The sequence below is a fragment of the Notechis scutatus genome, chromosome 8 (assembly GCF_049901735.1).
Source record: "Notechis scutatus isolate UNSWTSFEM ecotype Mainland chromosome 8, rNotScu1.2, whole genome shotgun sequence".
Taxonomy (NCBI): Eukaryota; Metazoa; Chordata; class Lepidosauria; order Squamata; family Elapidae; genus Notechis; species Notechis scutatus.
In genome coordinates this window covers 11,168,149-11,190,445 of record NC_142016.1, presented here as the reverse complement: position 1 = coordinate 11,190,445, position 22,297 = coordinate 11,168,149, and the positions used below count along the sequence as shown (strand labels likewise).

Genomic DNA, 22,297 nt, shown 5'->3' with positions numbered 1-22,297 from the left:
GCATGGCTTGGTGGTCATGTGACTGGGTGGACATGGCTTGGACATGTTATTGGCTGGGCGTGGCCAACTCAATATCACTCACATCGAGGCACGCATCTCCTCACCTGGCCTCTCATGACTGTGGGGATGCTGCAACAGTCATAAGTGTGAAAAATGGTCATAAGTCACTTTTTTCAATGCCATTGTAGCTTTGAATGTTCACTCCACACAAACAAAGTACTAGCAAAGAAGGGGAAAAAATCTCCAGAGAAGTTCCAGAGACAGGAAGTCCAGTCCTGCCAAGAATGTAATAAGAGTTAATGGAGAGGCAGAGTCTGTAAGCAACACCAGAATGTTTCCTTCCTGCCTTCCTTACAGGATTAGGCCAGTAATTTCTTCTAACAACTGAACTGCTTAGAATGTTAACAACTGGTTTGGCATTTTTGCTTACTGGAGAATTTGGGGGGTTGAAGTCCATCATCTTAAATTTTCTAAGGTTGAGAAACCTTGCTTTAGAGTGTTTATTAACCTTAGCCACGTAAAGGCGTATGGACTTCAACTCCCAGAAGTCCATACATCTTAAAATGGCGAAGGTTGGGAGACACTGCTCTAAAGCTTCATAGTCTTAAAAAGGGGATTTATTGAATTGCAATTTGAGACCAATTGCAGGTAAGCCAGAAATAAAATCATGTGAGTTAGCTGAGAAACTACCTACTCATCCTTGATGATCCCATCGATATGGGAGCAACACAAATACCATGTATGGAAATCCTGAATATGTTAAAGACGTAGGCAATGTGCATTGCAAAATTTATTTTACAGATTGTCTATTTGGTTCTTAGCCTGATAGGGCAGGTTTAAATAGTACAGGTACAGCATTTTTTTTTATAAAAAAAATGTTGGGCCACTTTCATCAAATGTACTCAACTGGTATTTTACTTGTGCAAGTCAGCTGAATAACAGGTTTGTTTCTTGAACCACACATGTTTTTAATTTGTTTAAGGAAAGTGTAGTGCCTCATACAAATTAATGCATGCATGTTTGTACGTTTCTTCATTTACTTAATCATTGCTTACTTAGTTTATTGAAGCAGGTGAGACGTGTAACTAGATGTTACGCTGTGGAATGCAAGTTTGCGGTTCTTTATTCCACTCCCTTTCTTAATTTTCTCTTTTCCACACACCCATTAGTACATTCAGTCCCAATTGGGCTGTTCTAGGAATATCTCCCTTTATATTCTTTATTTTTAGGGAGTTGTTATACTTTGGCCAACATTGCAGTGTCCTGAAGTCACTGGCAGTCCCATGCTGTGGCATAAATGCAGTTTCGACTAACTCAGCAACCTCCTCCCCTTCTGATTGATTCGGAAATCAGTAAGGTGACTTAGGCAACCCAATTCTTTTCTTAAAAAGGGAACCAGTATGGAACTGTTGGAATAGCAGCACCGTAAAACCATCAAGAGCCATGCAGAGCATTGAAGCTGTTAAAGGAGCAAATGCATTTAAACATTTGTTTGCACATTCTTCAAAGAGATATAACTGTTATCAAAGGGCTTTGGAGGAAAAAGAAAGCATTTTGTTACCAGTACAGGTAGTCCTCAATTTATGACCACAGTTGAGCCCAACTTTTATGTTGCTAAGTGAGAAATTTGTCAAGTGAGTTTTGCCCCATTTTACAACTTTTCTTGTCAGAGTTGTTAAGTGAATCATTATAGTTGATAAGTTAGCAACCTGGTTGTTAAGTGAATCTGGTTTCCCCATTGACTTTATTTGTCAAAAGGTCATAAAAGGGAATCAATCCCATGACCCAGGAACACTGAAACCATCATTAATGTGAGTCAGTTGTCAAGCATCCAAATCACGTGACCATGGTGATGTTGCGGCATTCTTAAGTGAGAAAAACAGTCATAAGTCAATTTTTTCAGCACCATTGTAACTTTGAACATTCACTAAGTGAACTGTTGTAAGTTGAGGACTACCTGTGATAGTTTCTTCCACATTTTTTAAAAAATTACAAGTCCTTTTGTCTTGATTGAGGGGAAATGTATCAATTTTGTTCAATTCTTACCCAATACTTACCTTTCAGGGGTAGGAGTGTGGGGAAAAAAATTAAGATGGCAATAGTAAGGGAATGAAGTCCTGTCTTTTTTAGTGATATATGTTAAAATGGACCAAGCTTTGATCATGTGGTTACAGTTGCCATTTTGACTTTTTTGACCTCCATGCACTCCCTTGCTTTTGCCTCTCTGAACTAGGTGAATTAAGCAGCTGCTACAATTTCCAGCACAGATACTTTCAGCCAGAATATAACTTAAAAAAAACAAACCATATCACAGTCCAAGTTCGGTGCTATAAATATGCTTGACTTTTTTCATTTGTAAAAGAACTAAGGAATCAAAACTTTCTGCTTGTGCCAGTGAATTGATCAGGCTGTTTCTTTCCTACTTATGAACTTTTTAAATGTTAAGTGTATGCTATTTGTGAGGAAGTTTGAAATTTTTAATCAGTTCTTATTTTAAAATTCAAAGCAAGACAATTTTAAATGGATGATAATCTAATGTCAGGAAGAATTCTTATGCAAAAGAAAATGTGTCAAAAATCTAGATAATGATGAGCTAAAAGGGAAACCATAATTGATAAATCCATTTGTAGAATGTTCTCTTTTGTTTATTCTCATTTCAGAGTTCTCCAGTTGTTGAAACTCCTGCAGAGCCCAAGGTAATGGGATCATGGCCAAGTCTGATTGTTGGATAGAAACTCATCCTTGCAAAAAGTAGAGATAGAGAATTTGAGTTTGCTGCAAAATTGCATTTTTTAGAAGAATATATGCACACACGCACACACGCACAAACACACACAAACCCCTGTGTATGCATATTATATCTATTATAGTTTGGATGTCAGAATCATTCTACCTTTGTATGCACAATAAAATAAGAATACAAAATAGGCCAATCTGTACATTTTGTAGAAACCTATAGAATAGGCTTTATTTTATGGTGCTTGCAATTTACATATTTCTAAAGATTTTGTTTTAGAAATCTCCGGAAATGGTTTTGAAATTTCGGCTACAGTTAGATTAATCCATTAATATGCTGAATGGGACCTATAACACATAATGCACCTCCTTCATACTATCTTTAAAAGTCTGCCTTCATCTATCTCACTCCCCTTCTTTCAAACTCTTGCATCTTCTCATAAACAGTCAACTACATTATAATCTGTAAACACACCTCATGTAAACAGAGAAAATGAAGTGATAGTATAGATATATAGAAGTCTCTATAGATTCTATAGTTATTGTGACATTAAGTCCAGGGGATTGAATCTGCTTAGAAAGGATTAAGATCAAATTTGCTGATTAAATTGGCTTCTGAAATCAATAGAAAGTCGAACAACTTGGCAAGCAGGATGTTTCTGCTTTCCACAAGGGGTTGGTGTCAGGAAAAAACAGCCTTCTTTTTTTAGACAAAAAAAGTACCCAATGTACCGAAGTGGAAGAAAATACTTTACTTTTGCGTTTGTTTCAACCAAGGGGGAAGCCACATAAGAACCACAACAAATGAGCTATTTCTATCTCTAGTAAAACTACAGCGAAACAATCTTGCAAGTTTGAAAGTACAATTCTCCCCCCACCAGTCTCCTTTACAGCCCAAGAAACTAGGGAGGGTCTCTTCTGAACCCCTTAATCCTCCAACTCTCTAGCTGTGAGTGACATTGCCTTTTAGCTGACTGTTGACACCATCTCTTTGCCCAGTCTCCCAAGGTCTTTCTCACCTATCACTACACTATATTCATAGATAGAAAATTGGGCATAAAAAGATAAGCATGTTATCTTAGATGAAAGGAAGATAAAAAGTGTCAAACAGAGTCACTTATTAGAGTTGGGCAGCTATAGAAATAGACCGAACAATCAAATAAAAACTTGTTATGGTGTCGACAGTAAGGTAAACCTTACTCACAGTTTACGGCTAATTGGTTAGACCAGATGACCTCCCAGGTTCTTCTAAATTCTGTATACAGATAATCCTCGACTTATGACTGAAATGGAGCTCAACCAAGATTTATGTTGCTAAAGCAAGGCAACGGATTAAGTGAGTTGTGCTCCATTGTATGACCTTTCTGCCACATTTGTTAAGCAAATTAATGCAATTGTTAAGTGAATTGTGTGGTTGTTAAGAGAATCTGGCTCACCTCATTGACTTTGGTTGTTGGAAGCTGGCTGGAAAGCTTGTAATTCATGATCACATGACCCCAGAACAGTGCAAGTATCACAAATGCATATGGCCAGTTGCCAAGTGCCTGAATTTTGATCACATGACCATATGGTTACTGCAATGGGGGGTCACAAGTGTGAAAAACAGTCATAAGTCACTCAAGGTCTATCTGTAATTGTGATTACAGATGGGAATCTCAGCATTTATTCATTCTTCCATCCCAATATTTTTTTTTAATTCTTAAAACCAGTATTAAAAATGTGTAAGCCAAGTAAATGTTCATCCCATTCCCTATCATTATTTTTTCTCCCAGGCTCTAATTTTTGAGAGGCCACATTTTCAGGGCCATAGCTGGGAAGTAAACCGAGATATTTACAGCTTAAGGAAGCCAGAAAACAACCAGGATTCCGTGATGTCCACCGCTGGTTCTCTGAAAATCATAGGAGGCTGGTGAGCAATTTTGGTTGACACAATTTCCCCCATTTGTATTATGTTCCTTCTCCTATAGCAATTCTGGGAAGCAAAAACATTGATTTCTTCCAAAAAAAGCATACAGTTTCTTAGCTAGGCAAAGGCGAGCCATCCTGGGCTTTAAAAATATATTTTTGCTGATTGTTATTACTATTGTTTGTTTTATTACTGTTTGTTATTGCATCATATTATATTTTATTATATTTTTATTACAATATACATCTGTACATCACTGGGGGATCCATCCAGAACCATGAAATAAATAAATCAAAGAAAAAAATGATGCAAAAATATTGTATCAGTAACTGGACGAATAAATTACAAAAGTTGTACAATTAGCACTCAAGAATATCATTGATGAAAAATAATCATAAAAATACATCGTTATCTTTAACAAGGAAAAGGATTTTAGAGAAAAAGATAAATACAAAAATAATATTTTCACTACAGGAACCATATTGTCTGTTGTTATATAGGCTGATTTTTGGAAAGGAAAGAAAGAAATGTCCCAAAGGCACTTTTCCAAAAAGGCAACTGGACTTTTGGGGTTTGTTTTTTTTCCTTGAAAACATTTTGCTTCTCATCCAAGAAGCTTCTTCAGTTCTGACTGAATGGTCAGTCGCCATTCAATCAGAATTGAAGAAGCTTCTTGGATGAGAAGCAAAATGTTTTCAAGGAACAAAACCCAAGAAAGTCCAATTGCCTTTGGGAAAAGCAACTTTGAGATGACCATGACCTGGATGATTGAGAATCTCCATAGACATGAGAGAAAGGAAGTAGTTTTATAAACAGGAATCGGAGTAGTTTCCCTCTTTCCCGCTCTTTTATTGTTCGTCTATTGTCATCTCCAGCTGGGTTGGCTATGAGAAAGAAGGTTTTCGTGGCCATCAGTACCTACTGGAAGAAGGAGAGTACTGCGACTGGACAGATTGGGCTGGCTATAATGAAGAGCTGTTGTCGCTGAGGCTGATCCGGACAGTAAGACTGCCCATTGGCTCACTGAATTAAAAATGAGATATCTATGGTGCTTTGGTTCTGCAGTATCACCTAAGATCACACCTAGAGTACTGCATCCAGTTTTGGTCACCACACTATAAAAAAAAGATGCTGAGACTCTAGAAAAAGTACAGAGAAGAACAACCAGGATGATTAGGGCAGTGGTCCCCAACCTTTTTTGTACCAGGGACCAGTTTCACGCAGAAACACTTTTTCAAGGACCGGGGGGGGGGGGGGGGGGGAAGGAGTCCGAGTTTGGTGGTTTGCTTGCAGACGTTTCATTACCTGACTAGGTAACATCTGATGTTGTTACCTAGTTGGGTAATAAAAAGTCTGCCAGCAAACCACCAAGTTCAGGGAGCGCCAATGCGTCCTCATTGCAACCCTGAACGACAGATATTCTCTTCTATTGAGACATTTAAAACGGAGGGTTTCAGCTGCAGATTCAGGAACTGCGCCGGGCTGAGGAGCGCCTTCAAAACTGAGCGCTGGGCGGTGGCGGCCCACGGCTGTCTCCGCGGCTCAGGACAAGTCCCTGCAGGACGGCTGAGAAGCCCCGCCTCTCGGCCCTGCCTCCCTCAGCCTCATCCCTCAGGTGTCTGTCTCGTTCCTCTCTCAGTCGCTCTCTCGCTCCTCCACCAGCCCAGGAAGAAACTGCTTCAAAGAAGCCGGCAGGGTGGCTTTTCCTGTCAGCTCCTCCGAGCGCCCGTTCACCCCCCACCACCGTCCGTTCTGCCTGCCTGCCTTTGTTTCTGGTTGTTTCGAGCAGCTTCGGCTGAGAATAATAACTATTCGCCTCTTTTCTCAGCGAAGCTGCTCCGAAACCACCAGAAACGAAGGCAGGCAGGCAGAACGGAGCACTGGATTGAACCGCGGGCGGCGGGGTGGGGGTGAACGGGCGCTTCGGAGGAGCTGCGCCGACAGGAAGCCACCCTGCCGGCTTCTTTGAAGCAGTTTCTTCCTGGGCTGGTGGAGGAGCGAGAGAGCGACTGAGAGAGGAATGAGGCGGGAGGAAACCGAAGCCACTGAGCCAGAGAGTAGGACAGGCTTTGGTTGCTTCCTCCCTCCCCTTCTTTCATTTGTGTCCTTGATCCCTGATCCCAGCAGCATTCACCGAAGGCGAAGAAAGCCGCCATTTTTATTTTATTTTTTATTTTTATTTTTATTTTCTTTGCGGCCCGGTACAAAATGATCCACGGACCGGTACCAGTCCGCGGCCCGGTGGTTGGGGACCCCTGGATTAGGGGACTGAAGGCTAAAATATACGAAGAATGGTTGCAGGAACCGGGCATGGCTAGTCTAATGAAGAGAAGGACCAGGGGAGACATGATCAGTGTTCCAATATTTGAGGGGCTGCCATAGAGAAGAGGGGGGTAAAACTATTTTCCAAAACACCCAAAGGCCAGAGAAGGAATAACAGATGGAAACTGAACAAGCAGAGATTCAACCTGGAAATAAGGATAAATTTTCTGACAGTGAGAACACTCAACCAGTGGAACAGAAGTTGCCTTTGGAAGTTGTGGGAGCTTCATCACTGGAGGTTTACAAGAAGAGATTGGACTGCCATCTGTCAGAAATGGTGTAGGGTCTCCTGCTTGGGTGGGGTGGGGGGGTTTGGACTAGACAACCTACAAGGTCCCTTCCTGTCTGTTAATCTGTAAGAAAATGTTTAATCTTTAGAATAATGTTTCTCAACAAAAACTACTTTAGAATGTATGGACCTCAACTTTCAACTCCCTGAATTCCTGCTGGCAGGGGAATATTGGGAGTGGACATCCATAGATCTTAAAGTTGCTAAGGTTGAGGAACATGGCTTTAGAGGAGGGATTCCTAAAGTTTTCACTATCACACTTCTAGTGTAATTTTAATGTACACAACTTCCCTAAAAATCTAAATATCACAACAAACACAAACAATGAGAACAATACAATGAGAACAGTATAATGAGACCAGTGGTGGGGATAGTGGTGGGGTATCCATGAAAAAAAGTGGAATATTCAAAAGGTGGCAACCACACAAGTAAAGGTGATTTAGACTTTCTTAAATTTAAATTTTATTAGTTTATCCAAGTATAAAATACAAAGAAAAAAAAACAGATGTGAAAAACTAAGAAAAGGGGAGGAGGGAAAAAAAAAGAGATATAGTATAAAGGAAGAAAAGAAAAGAAACAGGCACCGATTGCTACTCTCTTTAGCACACTAGAAGATCACAACATTACAACCACAACTTTTTGCTGTACAAACCATTTTTATAACAAAAAGTCTATCTAGTTTTCAAAAACAAAATCAAACTTTCAATTTTTTTCCCGTTGCAATCAAAATCTGGACGCAATTTCAAAATAAAGACAAGGTTAGATATATTCTCTTCTTTGGATAAAATAATCAATTTAATCATCTCTGCTTCTCTTTGCTGTGGGGAATAATATCTCATTCAGGTGACTTAGACTTAATAAAGACATAAAAAACAAACAAGCATCTTTGTGCCTCATCTACCATCGTGTTACTCACTTGAAAGTAGTATTTTGAGAAAGGAGGATTTATTGTAACAATGTACACGTAGTCCTTGAGTTACAACTGCAATGGAGCCCAAAATTCCCAGTACTAAGACTGGTGTTAAATGAGTTTTCCCCCATTTTACGACCTTTCTTGCCCTAGTTAAGTGAATCACTGCAGTTGTTAAGTTAGTAGCCTGTTGTTAAGTAAATCTGACTTCCCCATTGATTTTGTCTGTCAGAAGGTTGCAAAAGGCGATCACGTGACCCTGGGATAACTTGAGGGCTATTCAGAGGGCTATTCTAGGTGATTCTATCAAGAATGTGGGTAAATGCTATCATATATTTTTTTTCATCCCTGGGCAGGACTTTGTGGACCCAGCCATTGTACTATTTGAAGCCATGGATTTTGAAGATGGCCCCAGTGTTGAGCTGAGTGAGGCCCTGCCAGATGTTGAGCTGGCCAGCTACGGGATCATAACACAGTCCATCCACGTCCTGAATGGAGTGTGAGTATTTGCTGAGGAAATGTAGAGAGTAAGGAAGACGACCTTGATGGAAATAGGCAAAGTCTGTTACCTGGGCAAAAGGGACAGAAGATTTCTTTCAGTTCTGGGGAAAGTAGAAGATATTCAGAAGTGGATGATACAGAGCCCTCCTTGGAGTACACTCGTTCCTCATTTAATAATCAAGTACTGTTCCAGCGATCAGGTTGTTAAGTGAAATGGTTACCAAGTGAACACATGACTGGGAGAAAGAGGGAGAGAGAAATGCAGCAAAGAGCATTAGCTACTGCTGTATCAAGGAGAGAAACTTAGAAATAAGAAGAAATGTCTTGACACTGAGAACAATTCACCATTGGAACTTTTTGCCTTCAGAAGTTGTGTAGACTTTAAAGAAGAAACTGGACAGCTACTTGTCTGAAATTCTACAGGGCAGGGGGTGTCAAACTCAATTTCATTAAGGGCTGCAGCAGGACTGTGGCTGACCTCGGGTGCGTGTGTGTGGGGGTGGTGGTGACTGGGTGGGTGTGGCCAACTGGGTAGGTGTAGCCAGTTTGATGCCACTCCCCAAACAGCTGGCATATTTCCTCTTTGCATTGGGTAGACTGGGCCAAAGTGCCACAGGCTGGCCCCTTATATTTTCTAGGACGGCCCCATGGGCCAGATCCAACCACATTGCTGGCCATATCCGGCCTGCAGGCCTTGTGTTTGACACTCCTGCTATAGGGTCTCCTCCTTGAGCAGGTTGGACTGGAAGACCTCCAAGGTCCCTCCCAACTCTGTTATTCTGTAAGGCAGGGGTCTCCAACCTTGGCAACTTTAAGACTTATGGACTTCAATTCCCAGAGTCCACAAGTCTTAAAGTTGCCAAGGTTGGAGACCCCTGCTGTAAAGTCTCATATTGCTCCACCAGCATTACTCCATGCATCTTCCAGATGTACAAGTAGTCCTTGATTTACAACCAACAATTGAGCAAAGAATTTATGCTGCTAATTGAGAAATTTGTCAAGTGAGTTTTGACTCATTTTACAATTTTTCTTGCCACAGTTGTTAAGCGAATAACATGGTTGTTAAGTGAATCTGGCTTTCCCATTGACTTTGCTCATCAGAAGGTCACAAAAAGTGATCACATGACCCCAGAACATTACAACCATCATAAATATGAACCATTGGTAAAGCATCTGAATGTAAATCACATGACCATGGAGATGTTGCAATGCTCATAAGTGTGAAAAATGAATCACTTTTTTCAGTGGTGGTGTAACTTTGAACGATCCCTAAATGATTGTAGGACTACCTGTATTGGGATATCAACTTTCTAAATTCTCAACCAGCAATGTTAGCTTTCAAACTTCCTCCTGTCCCAAGTTTGGCCAGGCTGGTTACAATACTAAATCCTGTCATCTCAGCATTCCTGGGACTAAGGGCCTCTTGAAGCACTCATGTTTTTAGATCTCAACTGTAACAGCTTTTGAAGGATAACAGAGGGGTAGAACTGATACCTCACCAGAACACTATTTTGGGATTAGTACATGAATATGGAGCTGGGGATAATTTTATTTCCTTTGCTGTGACCAGGTGGGTAGCCTATGAAGGCAAGAATTTCAGTGGGGAACAATACATTTTGGAGAAAGGAGTATATCGCAACTGTGAAGACTGGGGAGCAAACAGTTGCCAGATTTCCTCTGTGCAACCTGTCCTACAGGTAAGGGTCCAGACGCCTGCCTTCACTTATGTTCAGATATGATGTCCCGCAACCCACACTCCAAATCCTCAAGCAACAATTTTCTTTGGGTCCTTCTGCATTTGCACATAGTTGTCCTGGGGATTTGAAGTAGGAACTCCATTCCATTAAAAAAGGAGACGCCTCAAAGTTTTGCCTTGTTATGCTCACGTATCTTCTTCAGAGATTAACAACAAAGCAATGAGCAGTGTGTTAAATCTGGCTGAACATAATGTTTTTCAGAGAACTTTTTTAAGCCCAAAACTGAAAAGAGGTTGCAATGCATTGGCCATTTTCCCATTTCAGATCTCACTCATGTAGGAGTGAATTCTGTAGCATAGTTACACTTCTTTTCTGTTTTGTGCTAGTCAGATCACCCCATCAGTAATTAACTGTACATTTCTTGAACCTGGTCTAAATACTGTGTCATAATTCACTTTTATTTCCCACTTCTCTCTCTACCAGGCTGGGGAACACAGCCTGTTCTTCATTTCTAAGGTGAGCAGCTGGCACTGACAAGCAAAACATGAAGGTAGTTTTTATGTCACATTACGCTATTCAAGCTAGACGGTTTGGTCCATTAAATCAGAGGTGGGCAAACCCAAAGGCTTTACATGGTACTTCTGGAGCCTTTACTAAACTGGATTGCTTCCCTCTCCTATCCCAATAATAAATAAAGGCTGTATTTAATATAGCTTTCCTGAAATTTCATAACCTTTACTGTGCTTCTTCTGATAGCATTATTGCCATGATTCCTAGGTTCCTTGCAGGAAATTAGCTAAATAAAAAAAAAAAAATGCAGCATACCTCCCCTCCCAGATTTAAAAAAATGTTGCTTTCTCTTGTAGTAACTGGATGATCAGGTTATTTATATTTTATAGATGCTGTATTTTCAGAGAAGCAGGATCAATAATCATATTCTTATTGTAATACATTAGGTTCACCTATAAAATAATTATCATCCTTCGAATGTCTCCCTGCAGCCCTGTGAGCAATGTTTCAGTGTTTCTCAACCTTGGCAACTTTAAGATGGGTGGACTTCAACCCCCAGAATTCCCCAGCCAGCATGGGGAAGGCAAAACCATTTCCTTTCCTTATGGAATTACGAAAACCATCATTTTAAAAAATAAGATGATTACAACTACGAGACAGTTATTCCAAGCCACTTCAGTCTCTCTCTTGTTCACATTTAGAATTTTTTGACTCCCCAGATCCAACTCTTCCCAGAGCCTGATTTCTCGGGGAACTCCATGACTTTTAAGGAGGACCAAGCAACTCTTCCAGAGAACTTCATCCCCCATTCCTGTAGGGTCAATGGAGGCAGGTAAGGATCTGTCATCAGCAGGGCCTCCTTCATTCATTCTCATCTTCTCCTTGCCATTCTGCCAGTATTTCCTGCTCTGGATCCCAAAGGAATGGTACTTGGTTCCCTTCCATTTAGGGAAAAGGAAGCAGGGCCCAGAGATTTCTACACGAGGGAATTGAAGCAGTTGTCTCTCTCTCTCTCTTTTTGTAATAATCTTTTTATTTTATTTTATACGAACAGTCCATCTTCCATTTAAACAGTGTGACATCTGGGTACAAATATCTTGTGCAATAACAATAACAATTAATACATATTCATATGAGTACTCTATATTTACTTTATACTACTATGCATAATATATCTAATTATTATAACAATCCCCTTCTTAATATATTTAATTCTTATTCACATGTTTTCTCTTTTTCGCTAGTCTTCCTTAATTTCTAATTTCCATTTCTATTCTCCAGCCATTGATAAAATAGTTCCCATATCACATAATATTCAGTTTGTTCCTTTTCTTTAATTGCAAGGGTTAGTCTATTCATTTCTGCACAGGAGCACTTCTCAAAAGGAAAGAAGTCTATCCAAAGTACAGTTCAGAGAGTGAAGTGACTGAATGGCTTGATAACTTTTCATCTGAAGCAGCAATGTCAAAGTAGTTAAAATGTAATTCTGAGTCATTTTGTGGGATTTCCCCAGGCAGTCCTGTCAACTGAGCCATTGACGTCAATGGGGGGGACGGGGGGGAGGGGGGGGGACAACAGAGGAATTTTTTTTACCATAGTATACTTGTAGCAAGGAAAAGTGGATGAGGGCAGTGAAGTCAACATTTTTCTTTTGAGCCTCTAAGAGGAATCCCTGTGCCTTCTTTGGGATTATATTATATATATATAATTATAAAAAGTGTATTGTCTTTTTCTAAGAACAACATTTCCATTTCCATTTTCCAATCTTTCTAGCCATTTTTCCCAGGTGAGTGTGTTTCCAGTAAGATGCTGGTTTGCCCCTCAGACGGTGTTATGGTAAATTTTAAAGGGAGATCGGGTTTCCATGAACTCATAATTGTTTTGTTGATGAGCTTTTGGTCCCTGCCTCTAAAGTCACACAGGTCAAATTCAAATTGTCTCTTCCTAGCTGGATTCTTTATGATGGCCACCAGTTTGATGGTGAGCAGCACATCCTTTCAGAAGGCGAGTATCCAACACTGAGCTCCATGGGTTGTGCCTTCACCCCAGCTATCTGCTCTCTGAAGAAGATCCCTATTGTAAGTAAAGATGACCATCCTTCTAAGCCTTTACCTGGAGTTCTTATTACTCAGTTGCTGCAGAGAAAAATACATTGTCAAGTTTGACTCAAGAGGGTCTTTTTCTTCTTGATTGTCCAATTTTGGGAAGTATAAGTTCAGGATGGGAAGAAGAAGTTACACTTTCACGTTAGGAACAATTAAGAAACTGCTTGTTACAAGATATGGAAATGATTGGTCAGCTAGTCAAAATGTCTGCAGTAATTTGATTTGAGCCGTGAGGGCAATCTCTTGGTGTTGGGGGCATCAAGAAGAGCATTGTTCCTGCCCATGGGCTTCTGACAGTGCTGTTAGGTCACTGTGGAAAGGAAAGTACCAGGCTAGGTGGATTGATGGTCTTAATGCTCTCCTTATGTTCCTTCATGCAATAATTTTGCACGTTGTATTTCTTTTACACTCCTTGTGTTGTGCCTCTCAGAAGCATTGGATTACAATTTACATCATCCTCAGCCAACTTGATTATAGGCTGTATATACCAATGACAATGGGAATTGTGATACAACTTTCTTCTGAAGAACACCTCATGGGAAAGCTGCCTTATACTGTCCATCATCACTCAGCTTTTTCCCATTTTTCCAAGCAGAGACCTCGATATCAACCCAGAAAAAGGAAATCTGTACTCCTTGGCATAATTTATACCTGTTATGGTCATCTGCATGGACATCTTTTCCAAAATCAATTTCATCCTTTAAACTCTTTAAATTCTTTAAACCGGAGTAGCAACCACTCACAGAATTTGAATTCTTTACTGAATTCAGAATGGCATGTCAACCTCTCACCGAAAAGCTTTTCAAGCATACTTTGAGCCCACATTTTATTGTTTCACCAAATAACCCTACCTTTCTTTCATCTTTTTCTTTACTTGTCTTGGTTTTTTACAGTTCTTCTCTGAGCCTTCCATCTTTCTGCATGGATTGGAGTGTTTCGAAGGGAAAGAGATTGAGTTGAATAGTGAAGTACGCAGTTTGAAAGCTGAAGGGTTCAATAATCACGTGCTCTCTGTTCGAGTAAAGGGTGGGATGTAAGTAAAGAAAAAAATAAATAAGGAGGTGGACTGTTGGTTCATTTCACCTTGCATTGAGTTTGTCTCCTTCCAGACCACACGTTCAGCCCAGCTTCTCATGAAGTTGGCTCAAAATGTTTATCCGAACATTGAATCCATTTTCAATAGTGTTTATACATTATTGTTCAAATTGTTTCCTCCTTGTGTAATTGTATCAGCCATTTTCACCATTGAGCAATGCTTTTTATATGCATATCCTTCTAATATATGTCTTCAGGTGCATATTTTGCATTTGTTCTTATTTGATTATTCTGGCTTTGGTTATTCTGGCTTTGGTTACATGTGCCTCTGAAGGATTCTGGGTTTGTGCCTTCAAGTCAGCATTGACTCTTGGCAACTGCCTGGAATGGTCCCTCCAGTTTTCTTGCAAGATTTTTTTGGAAGTGGATTGCCATTACTCCTTCCTAGGGCTGAGAGGGAGGGACTGGTTTAAGGTCACCCAACTGGATTTATGCCTAAAGTAGGGCTAGACTAGTTGGTGCCTTAACCACTACATCAAACTGGCTCTCACTGACTGAAGGACTGGATGGTTTGAAAGCCAACACATCTCAAGAGAACATTAATTGAGGGCCATTGCTATAATATTATCATTTTTCAAGGCAGTACACATTTCTCCTTGAGACTGATTGTGTACGGAATAAATGTATAGGGTCCTTGGTGCTCTTTGAGCTTGATTGTTTTGTTGCAGATGTTTCATTACCTAATTAGGTAACATCATCAGTGTTGTGTAGTAATCACCATTATCTCCATAGTTTGGTAATGAAAAGTTAGGGGTAGTAACCCTACTACTTACTTGGGTAGTAAAACATCTGCAAGAAAACAACCAAGTTCAGAGAGCACCAAGGACCTCACAGTTCAACCCTGAGCTGCAAATATTCTCTTCTCTTGGTACAATTAACGTATCCTGGGCTTCTTTGGATAAAAAATATTTGATGACTGATACTGATCAATGGGCTTTTTGTTAATGCTTTTCCTCCTATGGTTGGTTTCATGCCAATTCACAGCTGGGTGCTGTGCGAACACAGTGACTTCCGAGGCCGTCAGTGGGTTTTGGAATGCATAGAGATCACCAACTGGCCGACATACAGTGGAGTTCAACATATTGGCTCCCTGTATCCCATCAAGCAGGTGAGACTCACAGTTTTCTGATCATCTGGGATGGATGGGTAAACGTGGGAGGAACTGAATGAATAATGTGACCGATCAGACTCAACTCTTTGGCACTTGGGTAGGGTGAGGGATGCTAGAAGGAAATAAAGCAAACAGATAGGAGATTTCTATGTATGTTATAACTAAGAAATACATTATACATATTGCTTCTTCATCTAAGAAAGGATTGCAAGTCTGCATTAGGAATAATATCTCAAGAGTATAAGCTCTTTTGGAAAGAAAATGTTTGTAAAACAGTGGTCTCTCTTCTCCTGAAAAGGAAGAAGGAAGGTTTTCTCTATATATATATCAGGGGTCTCCAACCTTAGCAACTTTAAGACTTGTGGATTTCAACTCCCAGAAAGCAAAGCTGGCTGAGGAATTCTGGGAGTTGAAGTCCACAAGTCTTAAAGTTGCCAAGGTTGGAGACCCCTGCTCTATATGGTGCATTTCTTCTTGGGGCCAAGAGTTAGGCTAGCTAGAGGACTTTTGGGGCATCTTTCAATTCTATGACCAATATAGTTCTTTGCAACCAGAATTTTCTGCCTGTGTTTTTGTTGCTCTGTGTTCCTGTAACTGTAACATCTAAGTAAGCATTCCCAATCTTGGTTACCGATTCTGTAGAGATATTATTCCACAGTACAGGACTTGTTTACAAGTGCAGACAATTCAAACTAATTCACAGTGTGCCATTTTTACCTTGTTCTCTCCTCCCCTTTTTGCAGAGAAGGGTCTATTTCCGAATAAAAAATCAAGAGTTGAAGTCCTTCCTGTCTGTGCCTGATGATGTTGAAGACATGAAAGCTGGACGAGTTCTGGTTTCGGAGATTAGTGACCAGAACAGCTGCATCTGGTACTATGAAGAGGGACTTATAAAGAACCATGTAAGGACCTTCATCCACCTGGATAGAGATAGAGATTGAGGCAATCAAGAATGTATCAATCTGGTTCTAGACATATCCAAACATTTATACCAGGTCCAAGGAACTTGTCTCCCTGTAGGACAAATAGTGTAGAAACAAACAAGATGAGTAATATCCTAGATGTGGGACTTGCAACATTAAGAATTCCAACCGTTTCTCCATTTGATCTCTTCATTAGATTTCCATCCCACTTGCTCAGATCGTCCTCCACCCCTGGAGTGAATAAAACAATTCAACTTGTCCATCTATATTGGCTACTTCAGTTTCTCCAAGATTCTGTTTTTTCTAAATAATCAATATGTAGTAACCCATGATCCTGTACTATCCTGTAGCAGAATGCAAGTTCTCTATCTTTTAAAATGTTTGTAGTGGCATTTGGGCCATCACTAAGATCACATTGTTGCCTCCAAAGACAGGCAAGATTGTCCATTCATCCATAGAAATGTCAGGAAAGAGGTTTTGGAGGCCAAAAGTGTCCAAAAGCCAACATTGTTAACCAGATATTTCTGGTCCCCAAAATTCAGTTGCTTCTTATCCTGGACTTAATAAGTGGTCATCATGATTAGCAACCATTGATGGAGGTGTATCATCCAAGAGTTGAAAGTCTTGCACAAGCCAATAATGTCTACCTTTGTTGGAGGATATAATCCCTTTAGTCTCAGCCAACTAATCCAATAGCTGTTATTCCTGGTGATTATCGAGATTGTCCTCCAATGTATCTAGACCAGATCAGGTTGAGGAAAGATCTCATAATTAATGCTACTTGAAGACGAAGATAAAAAGTACTAATAATGCTGCTTTTTACCAGAATTGGTAAAAATGCTTAACCTGTTCTTGGTTTTCAGATTGCACCCAATATGAGTCTCCAGGTGATTGGTGCAGCTGCAAAGGGCACCAAAGTGGTGTTATGGTCTGAGAGTCGAATGCCTCGGCAGACATGGAGAATTGATTCATCTGGGAGAATATGCAGCCAGATGTTTGAAGATAAAGTTGTGGATGTGAAAGGTAAGAGAATAGGGAGTGATAATTCTGACTTAGCTCCAAAGAACAATTTCAGAAGACAGGATTTAGGAGAGACTAAACAACCTGTGCTGCATCGGGCCATTGTTGTAAAGATATTTGCTTACCAGATTCCTCAATGTCTTCAACAATGACAGAGCTTCTAATATACTGCCTTCCGTGGAAAAATTGGAATATATATACTGAGAGACATGTCTGCCTTAAAAATAGCCAGGGGTGGGATTCTACCGGTTCGAAACCGGTTTGGGTGAACCGGATGTTAAGGTTACATTTGGTCCGCCAAACCGATATTTCAACTGACCGGCTGGCCCCGCCTACCCTGCCCCTCCCCTCCCTTCCAGGAGTCTCCACCCAATGGGAGGGGGAAAAACGGGCCTTCCGGAAATCTGGAAACAGACCTGTTTCCAGCTTCCGGAGGGCCTCCAGAGCCCCCGGGAGGCCATTTTCACCTTCCCAGAGGCCCGGGGGAGGCTTCCAGACCCTTGGGATGGCGAAAAACGCCCCTTCCGGAAGTACCGGAAGTCGTGAAACGGGCCTGTTTCCAGCTTCCGATGTGCCTCCAGAGCCCGGGGGAGGCTGTTTTCAGCTTCCCAGAGGCCTGGGGGAAACCTCTGGACCCTTGGGAAGGAGAAAGTCCACGGGAAACCAGAAACAGGAAGTTCCGGTAGGCCACACCCACCATGGCCACACCCACCCAGCAACTGGGCAGCAAACTGGTTGCTGGGATTTTTTGAATTCCACCCCTGAAAATAGCCCATGTTGAACTGCATAGCACAGTCAAACATCAGAACAGGAAACGTTTAATGATATTTTGTATAATGTCATAGACTGCTTTATGGTAACGTTTATGTCACAAAATGCTTTATAAAATTTGCCAAATTAGGGGAGTCATGGGGTCCTAGATTTTGGACACATTCTGTAAATTAGACCATTTGAGGTACTTTGGTTCAGAAGGTTTTGTCCCATTTTGCCCAGTTAAAGGTTATAGGAATCAGAATTTTAGTAGCATATAAGTTTATTCTGGCAGGAGATATCAAAGCATAGCCTGATCAGTCTGCATTCATTAGAATTTCCTCCATTCCCAGGACCTAAAAATAATTTCTATTTATTGTATTACATAATGGTGAATGCATGTTTAAAATGCCTACTGTATATGTGCTCTTATTAATTTAGTAATATATAAACATGCAGATATTGTAATGAGTAATATAAGACTTGATATTGCATATGTTTAAAATGCCTATCTGTATTATTTCATAGTAATGTTTAAATACATTCCTAATATATATTACAACAATATACAGTAGTGCTTGATACCATGTGTTTCTTGTAGGCATTATTTCATAGTAATTTATAGATATGTAGGACAACATATTATATATTACAACTATATTTAATAGTTGATATTGTTTAAATTGCTTGTATGCATTATGGTGAAATATGTACCGTGTTTCTCATATAATAAGGCCAGGTCTTTTTTTTTTTTGAGCCCTGAAAAAATGGCTAGGCCGTCTTTTCGGGGGTGACTTAATTCCCCCCCCCCCCTTGCATCTTTGGGTGGGTGGGCGGCGACGGCTTGGATGTTGACCTTGGCGCTGGTGGGGCACTTTGTATCGGGGTCAATGCAGGCAGCACCATATCCAGGTGTGCAACAAAAGTACTTCCTAATGGCAAGCCCCCCCCACCATTCCCCCCCATTTCGCATGTTTTAATATAGGCCTTAATTTGGGGGGAGGGGCTTAATTTCATTTCATGCCTATAAAACATGCTGGGACTTCCTATTGGGGGAGGCCGTATTGTTGGAGAAACAGGGTAATATATTATGTATGATATGACATTATCTCATGATAACATATATAATTACACAAATAGCTAATACAGCAACATAACATTTCATATTGTAAGAGTCTTTAAAATGCATGGATACGCTATGTGAAACAGAATACATTATAATAATATAGTTCTTCTGCTTAAAATGTATATATAGTTAATGCTAAAAAGCATGCTGGAATTGTTCTCATGCATTTAAAATGCTTATCTGTGTTTTCATAGTAATATTTCATATACTATAATATGTAATATAGCTAATTGCAGTAATATAGCACATGATCTGCATTATCTTCTAATGATGTAGAAATATATAAATAGTGTGTAATATTAACTTAATATGGGCCTTTAATTTGCAAAGTCTTTCAAATGCCTTAGAGGCATTTTCTCACAGCAAATCCTCCTGATAGCTATATCTCTTAGCTGGTGGCTGCTTTCCTTCTTTGAGAAACAATGTGCCATCAACCACATTGAAAAACACAATGGAGCCAGGGCCCAAAAATCCATTGAACTTAATTTAAAATTAATGTTCATGAACATTAAAATTGAATGTCTTAATACCGTTAAGGGGATTGCTCTCGGTGTCTTTCTGCTTTTCTCCTTCTCTTGCATTAATGTGAGCGTGGGATTCAGGAAAGCCACACACCACAATGCAACAATCCTAGTGAATCGAGGGATTTGTTGTACCTCTCAGGAGGTGAGGTGAATAGGGACCCCGTGCCAAAATCTTAACAAAATTGGTGCATACTTTTTCCCCTCCACAGTGGGGAACCTTAAGAAGGGGTACCTGTCAAGTTGGGTAGTTCAAGTTGGGTAGAGCAAGCAAGCTAAAGAAAAATACAGCAAGAAAAATACAGGGAGTTCTCAACTTACAACGTTTAGTGACCATTCGAAGTTACAACATCACTGAAAAAAGCGACTTAGGACCATTTTGCATGCTTACAACCATTGCAGCATCCCCATGGTCATGGGATAAAAATTCGAATGCTTGGCAACTGGTTCATATTTATGACGGTTGCAATGTCCCGGTGGTCGTGTGACCCCCTTCTGCAACCTTCTGGCAAGGAAAGTCAATGGGGAACAGTGGTGGTATGCTACCGGTTTGAACTAGTTCCGCCTGAACTGGTAGCAAAAAAAAAAACCTATGATCAGCTAAGAGGAGGAAAAAAATCCTCCACAATCAGCTGAGAGGAGAAGGAAGAGAAAAGCGCAGGATCGGCCCTCCTACCCGCCCCCCCCCCCTTGCACTTTCCTCTTCTTTATCCTCTCAGCTGGTTGGCGCTGCAGGTCGACTCAGCTGGTGTGGGGAAAGCTGCGCACCGGCATTAGGCAAAGCACACCCACCAAGCCACGCCCACCAAGCCACACCCACCAAGCCACACCCACCGAACCAGTGGTAAAACCATTTGAATCCCATCACTGAGAGGGAAGCCAGGTTCACTTAACAATCATGTTATTAACTTAACACCTGCAGGGATTCCTTTAACAAGTGTGGCAAGAAAGACCGCAAAAAAGGGTCAAAACTCACTGAACAAATGACTCCACTTAGCAACAGAAATGCTGGGCTCGATTTTGTTTGTAAGTGGAGGACTACCTAGACTGGACCAAGTTGAAATGATCTTGGAAGAAATTGATCTCCCACGTTGTAGTTTATGTACAACTTCCCACTGCTTCTTTCCCACGCGCACTCACCCTTTCCTCCTCTCTTGCAGGAGGCAGAACCTATGACCGGGATCACGCCGTCCTCTGGGAATCCTCTGAAGAGAGACCCACACAGATTTGGGATGTTCAAGTGCTGTGAAGAAGGCAGGAAAGAGACCAGGAGCCACACAGGAGCTTGCCTTGCAAGTCATGTTTGGGTTGGAAAAGATTAACCATGTTTTTGGTCAAGCTAAACCAACTGTCTGAAAAAAGATCTGTTTGATGACACAGATCTGAGACTGACTTCCTCAGTCGGTTTGCACTGGACATTTTCTTCCTTCTATGCTTTTTTTTTTTTTTTTTTTTTAGCTGCCCAGAGTGAGGCTTTCTAAAGTACAGATTATTGCACAATTCGAAGAGGTGAGTTATTCACTATTGACAGGGCTGGGACTCAAATAGGAAGAGCATCCCAGCTGGATTGGATATTTAAAGAGAAATTCAATTAACATAAAAACATATACATATATATATAGGCATGCACAATCATGCTTGTGCCTTTTACTCTTTTTTTTCCTAAGGGAAAGGCCTTCCTACCTTTAAAAAAATCTATTTATGTATCTATGTACCATAAGATGCTTTTGTAAACTTATCTCTCTCTGGTGAATTTGTTTGATTTTCTTATTTCCCACTGAAATAAGCTCCAGGCATTTGATGAGTATGGAAATATACAGGGTTATGAAAAAGGTTAGGCACTTTGTAGCATCTCCCTTAGCAGAAATAAAGGCTTACAAACATTTCCTGTAGCCAGATTAAAATCTTTATCTTGTATAATTTTTTAATAATTATTTATAATTCTTTTCCTATTCTTTCTTGCAGAATTCTTCTTGCTCAGAAATATTTTTTCACTTGATTGCATGCACTGCATATCTGAAATCTTCCCGCAGCATATTAATAATATTAAAATCTGAGGTTACCTGTAAGGACATAAAGTATACAAAACTTGTCCACAAAGAAAAAGTTAGTGATAATTAGCTGAGATCCCAAACATTATCCAAAATTGAATAAAAGGTTCGTTTTGTAGGGAGCTACTGATGATCTATATTTCTTTCTATCATTAAACAGACTCTGGTGGAAGGTTACAGTGAGTTACAGAAATAATTGGGTCTCATCATAGTTTCAGCCATTGGAGGGCAATGTTTGATTTGAATTGTATATTGCAGTTTTGCTGGCAAATGAATTCTCATGTCTTCTATTAAGGAGGAGAATTTCTCATAGGATATTGCACAAAGCTGCATTCAGTAGAGCCATAACTGGTAGTGACTCCTCACAGGAATGTGTGAAAAACTAAATACAAATATATTTGGACCTCTTTCTTTAAAGTGACATCGCATTGCTCTTCTTTCTATTATCTATTCTATAATTGGACTTAGAATGACTGCGAAGAATATTGGGGACCACTTCTTTATATTTGCTTTTATTTCTTTTCAATTCTTTGCTTGCTTGCTTTTTCTTTTTCTTTCCTTCCTTCCTTCCTTCCTCCCTCCCTCCCTCCCTCCCTCCCTCCCTTCCTTCCTTCCTATTAATTTGTGTTAGCTTTTATCTTCTTGTTTCAAAGTTTTAATAAAAATTATATATGTATATTTTAAAAAAGGAATGTGTGAAAAACAAATGCATATGGCACCTGCC

General features: G+C 40.3%; 1 protein-coding gene across 1 annotated transcript in view; it reads left to right on the top strand.

The window, feature by feature from the left end:
* The window catches only part of CRYBG2 (crystallin beta-gamma domain containing 2), a 35,933-nt gene extending 14,528 nt beyond the window's left edge, over nucleotides 1–21,405 (top strand). The window contains exons 7-19 of the mRNA XM_026676012.2: nucleotides 2,661–2,696; nucleotides 4,509–4,645; nucleotides 5,518–5,644; nucleotides 8,520–8,662; nucleotides 10,235–10,361; nucleotides 10,845–10,877; nucleotides 11,591–11,703; nucleotides 12,820–12,949; nucleotides 13,870–14,009; nucleotides 15,056–15,179; nucleotides 15,926–16,084; nucleotides 16,969–17,128; nucleotides 20,683–21,405. Of these exons, the coding sequence (XP_026531797.2) occupies nucleotides 2,661–2,696; nucleotides 4,509–4,645; nucleotides 5,518–5,644; nucleotides 8,520–8,662; nucleotides 10,235–10,361; nucleotides 10,845–10,877; nucleotides 11,591–11,703; nucleotides 12,820–12,949; nucleotides 13,870–14,009; nucleotides 15,056–15,179; nucleotides 15,926–16,084; nucleotides 16,969–17,128; nucleotides 20,683–20,771 (1,518 nt within the window). The 3' untranslated portion in view covers nucleotides 20,772–21,405. The remainder of the gene's footprint in view (nucleotides 1–2,660; nucleotides 2,697–4,508; nucleotides 4,646–5,517; nucleotides 5,645–8,519; nucleotides 8,663–10,234; nucleotides 10,362–10,844; nucleotides 10,878–11,590; nucleotides 11,704–12,819; nucleotides 12,950–13,869; nucleotides 14,010–15,055; nucleotides 15,180–15,925; nucleotides 16,085–16,968; nucleotides 17,129–20,682) is intronic.
* Nucleotides 21,406–22,297: the final 892 nt, after the last annotated feature.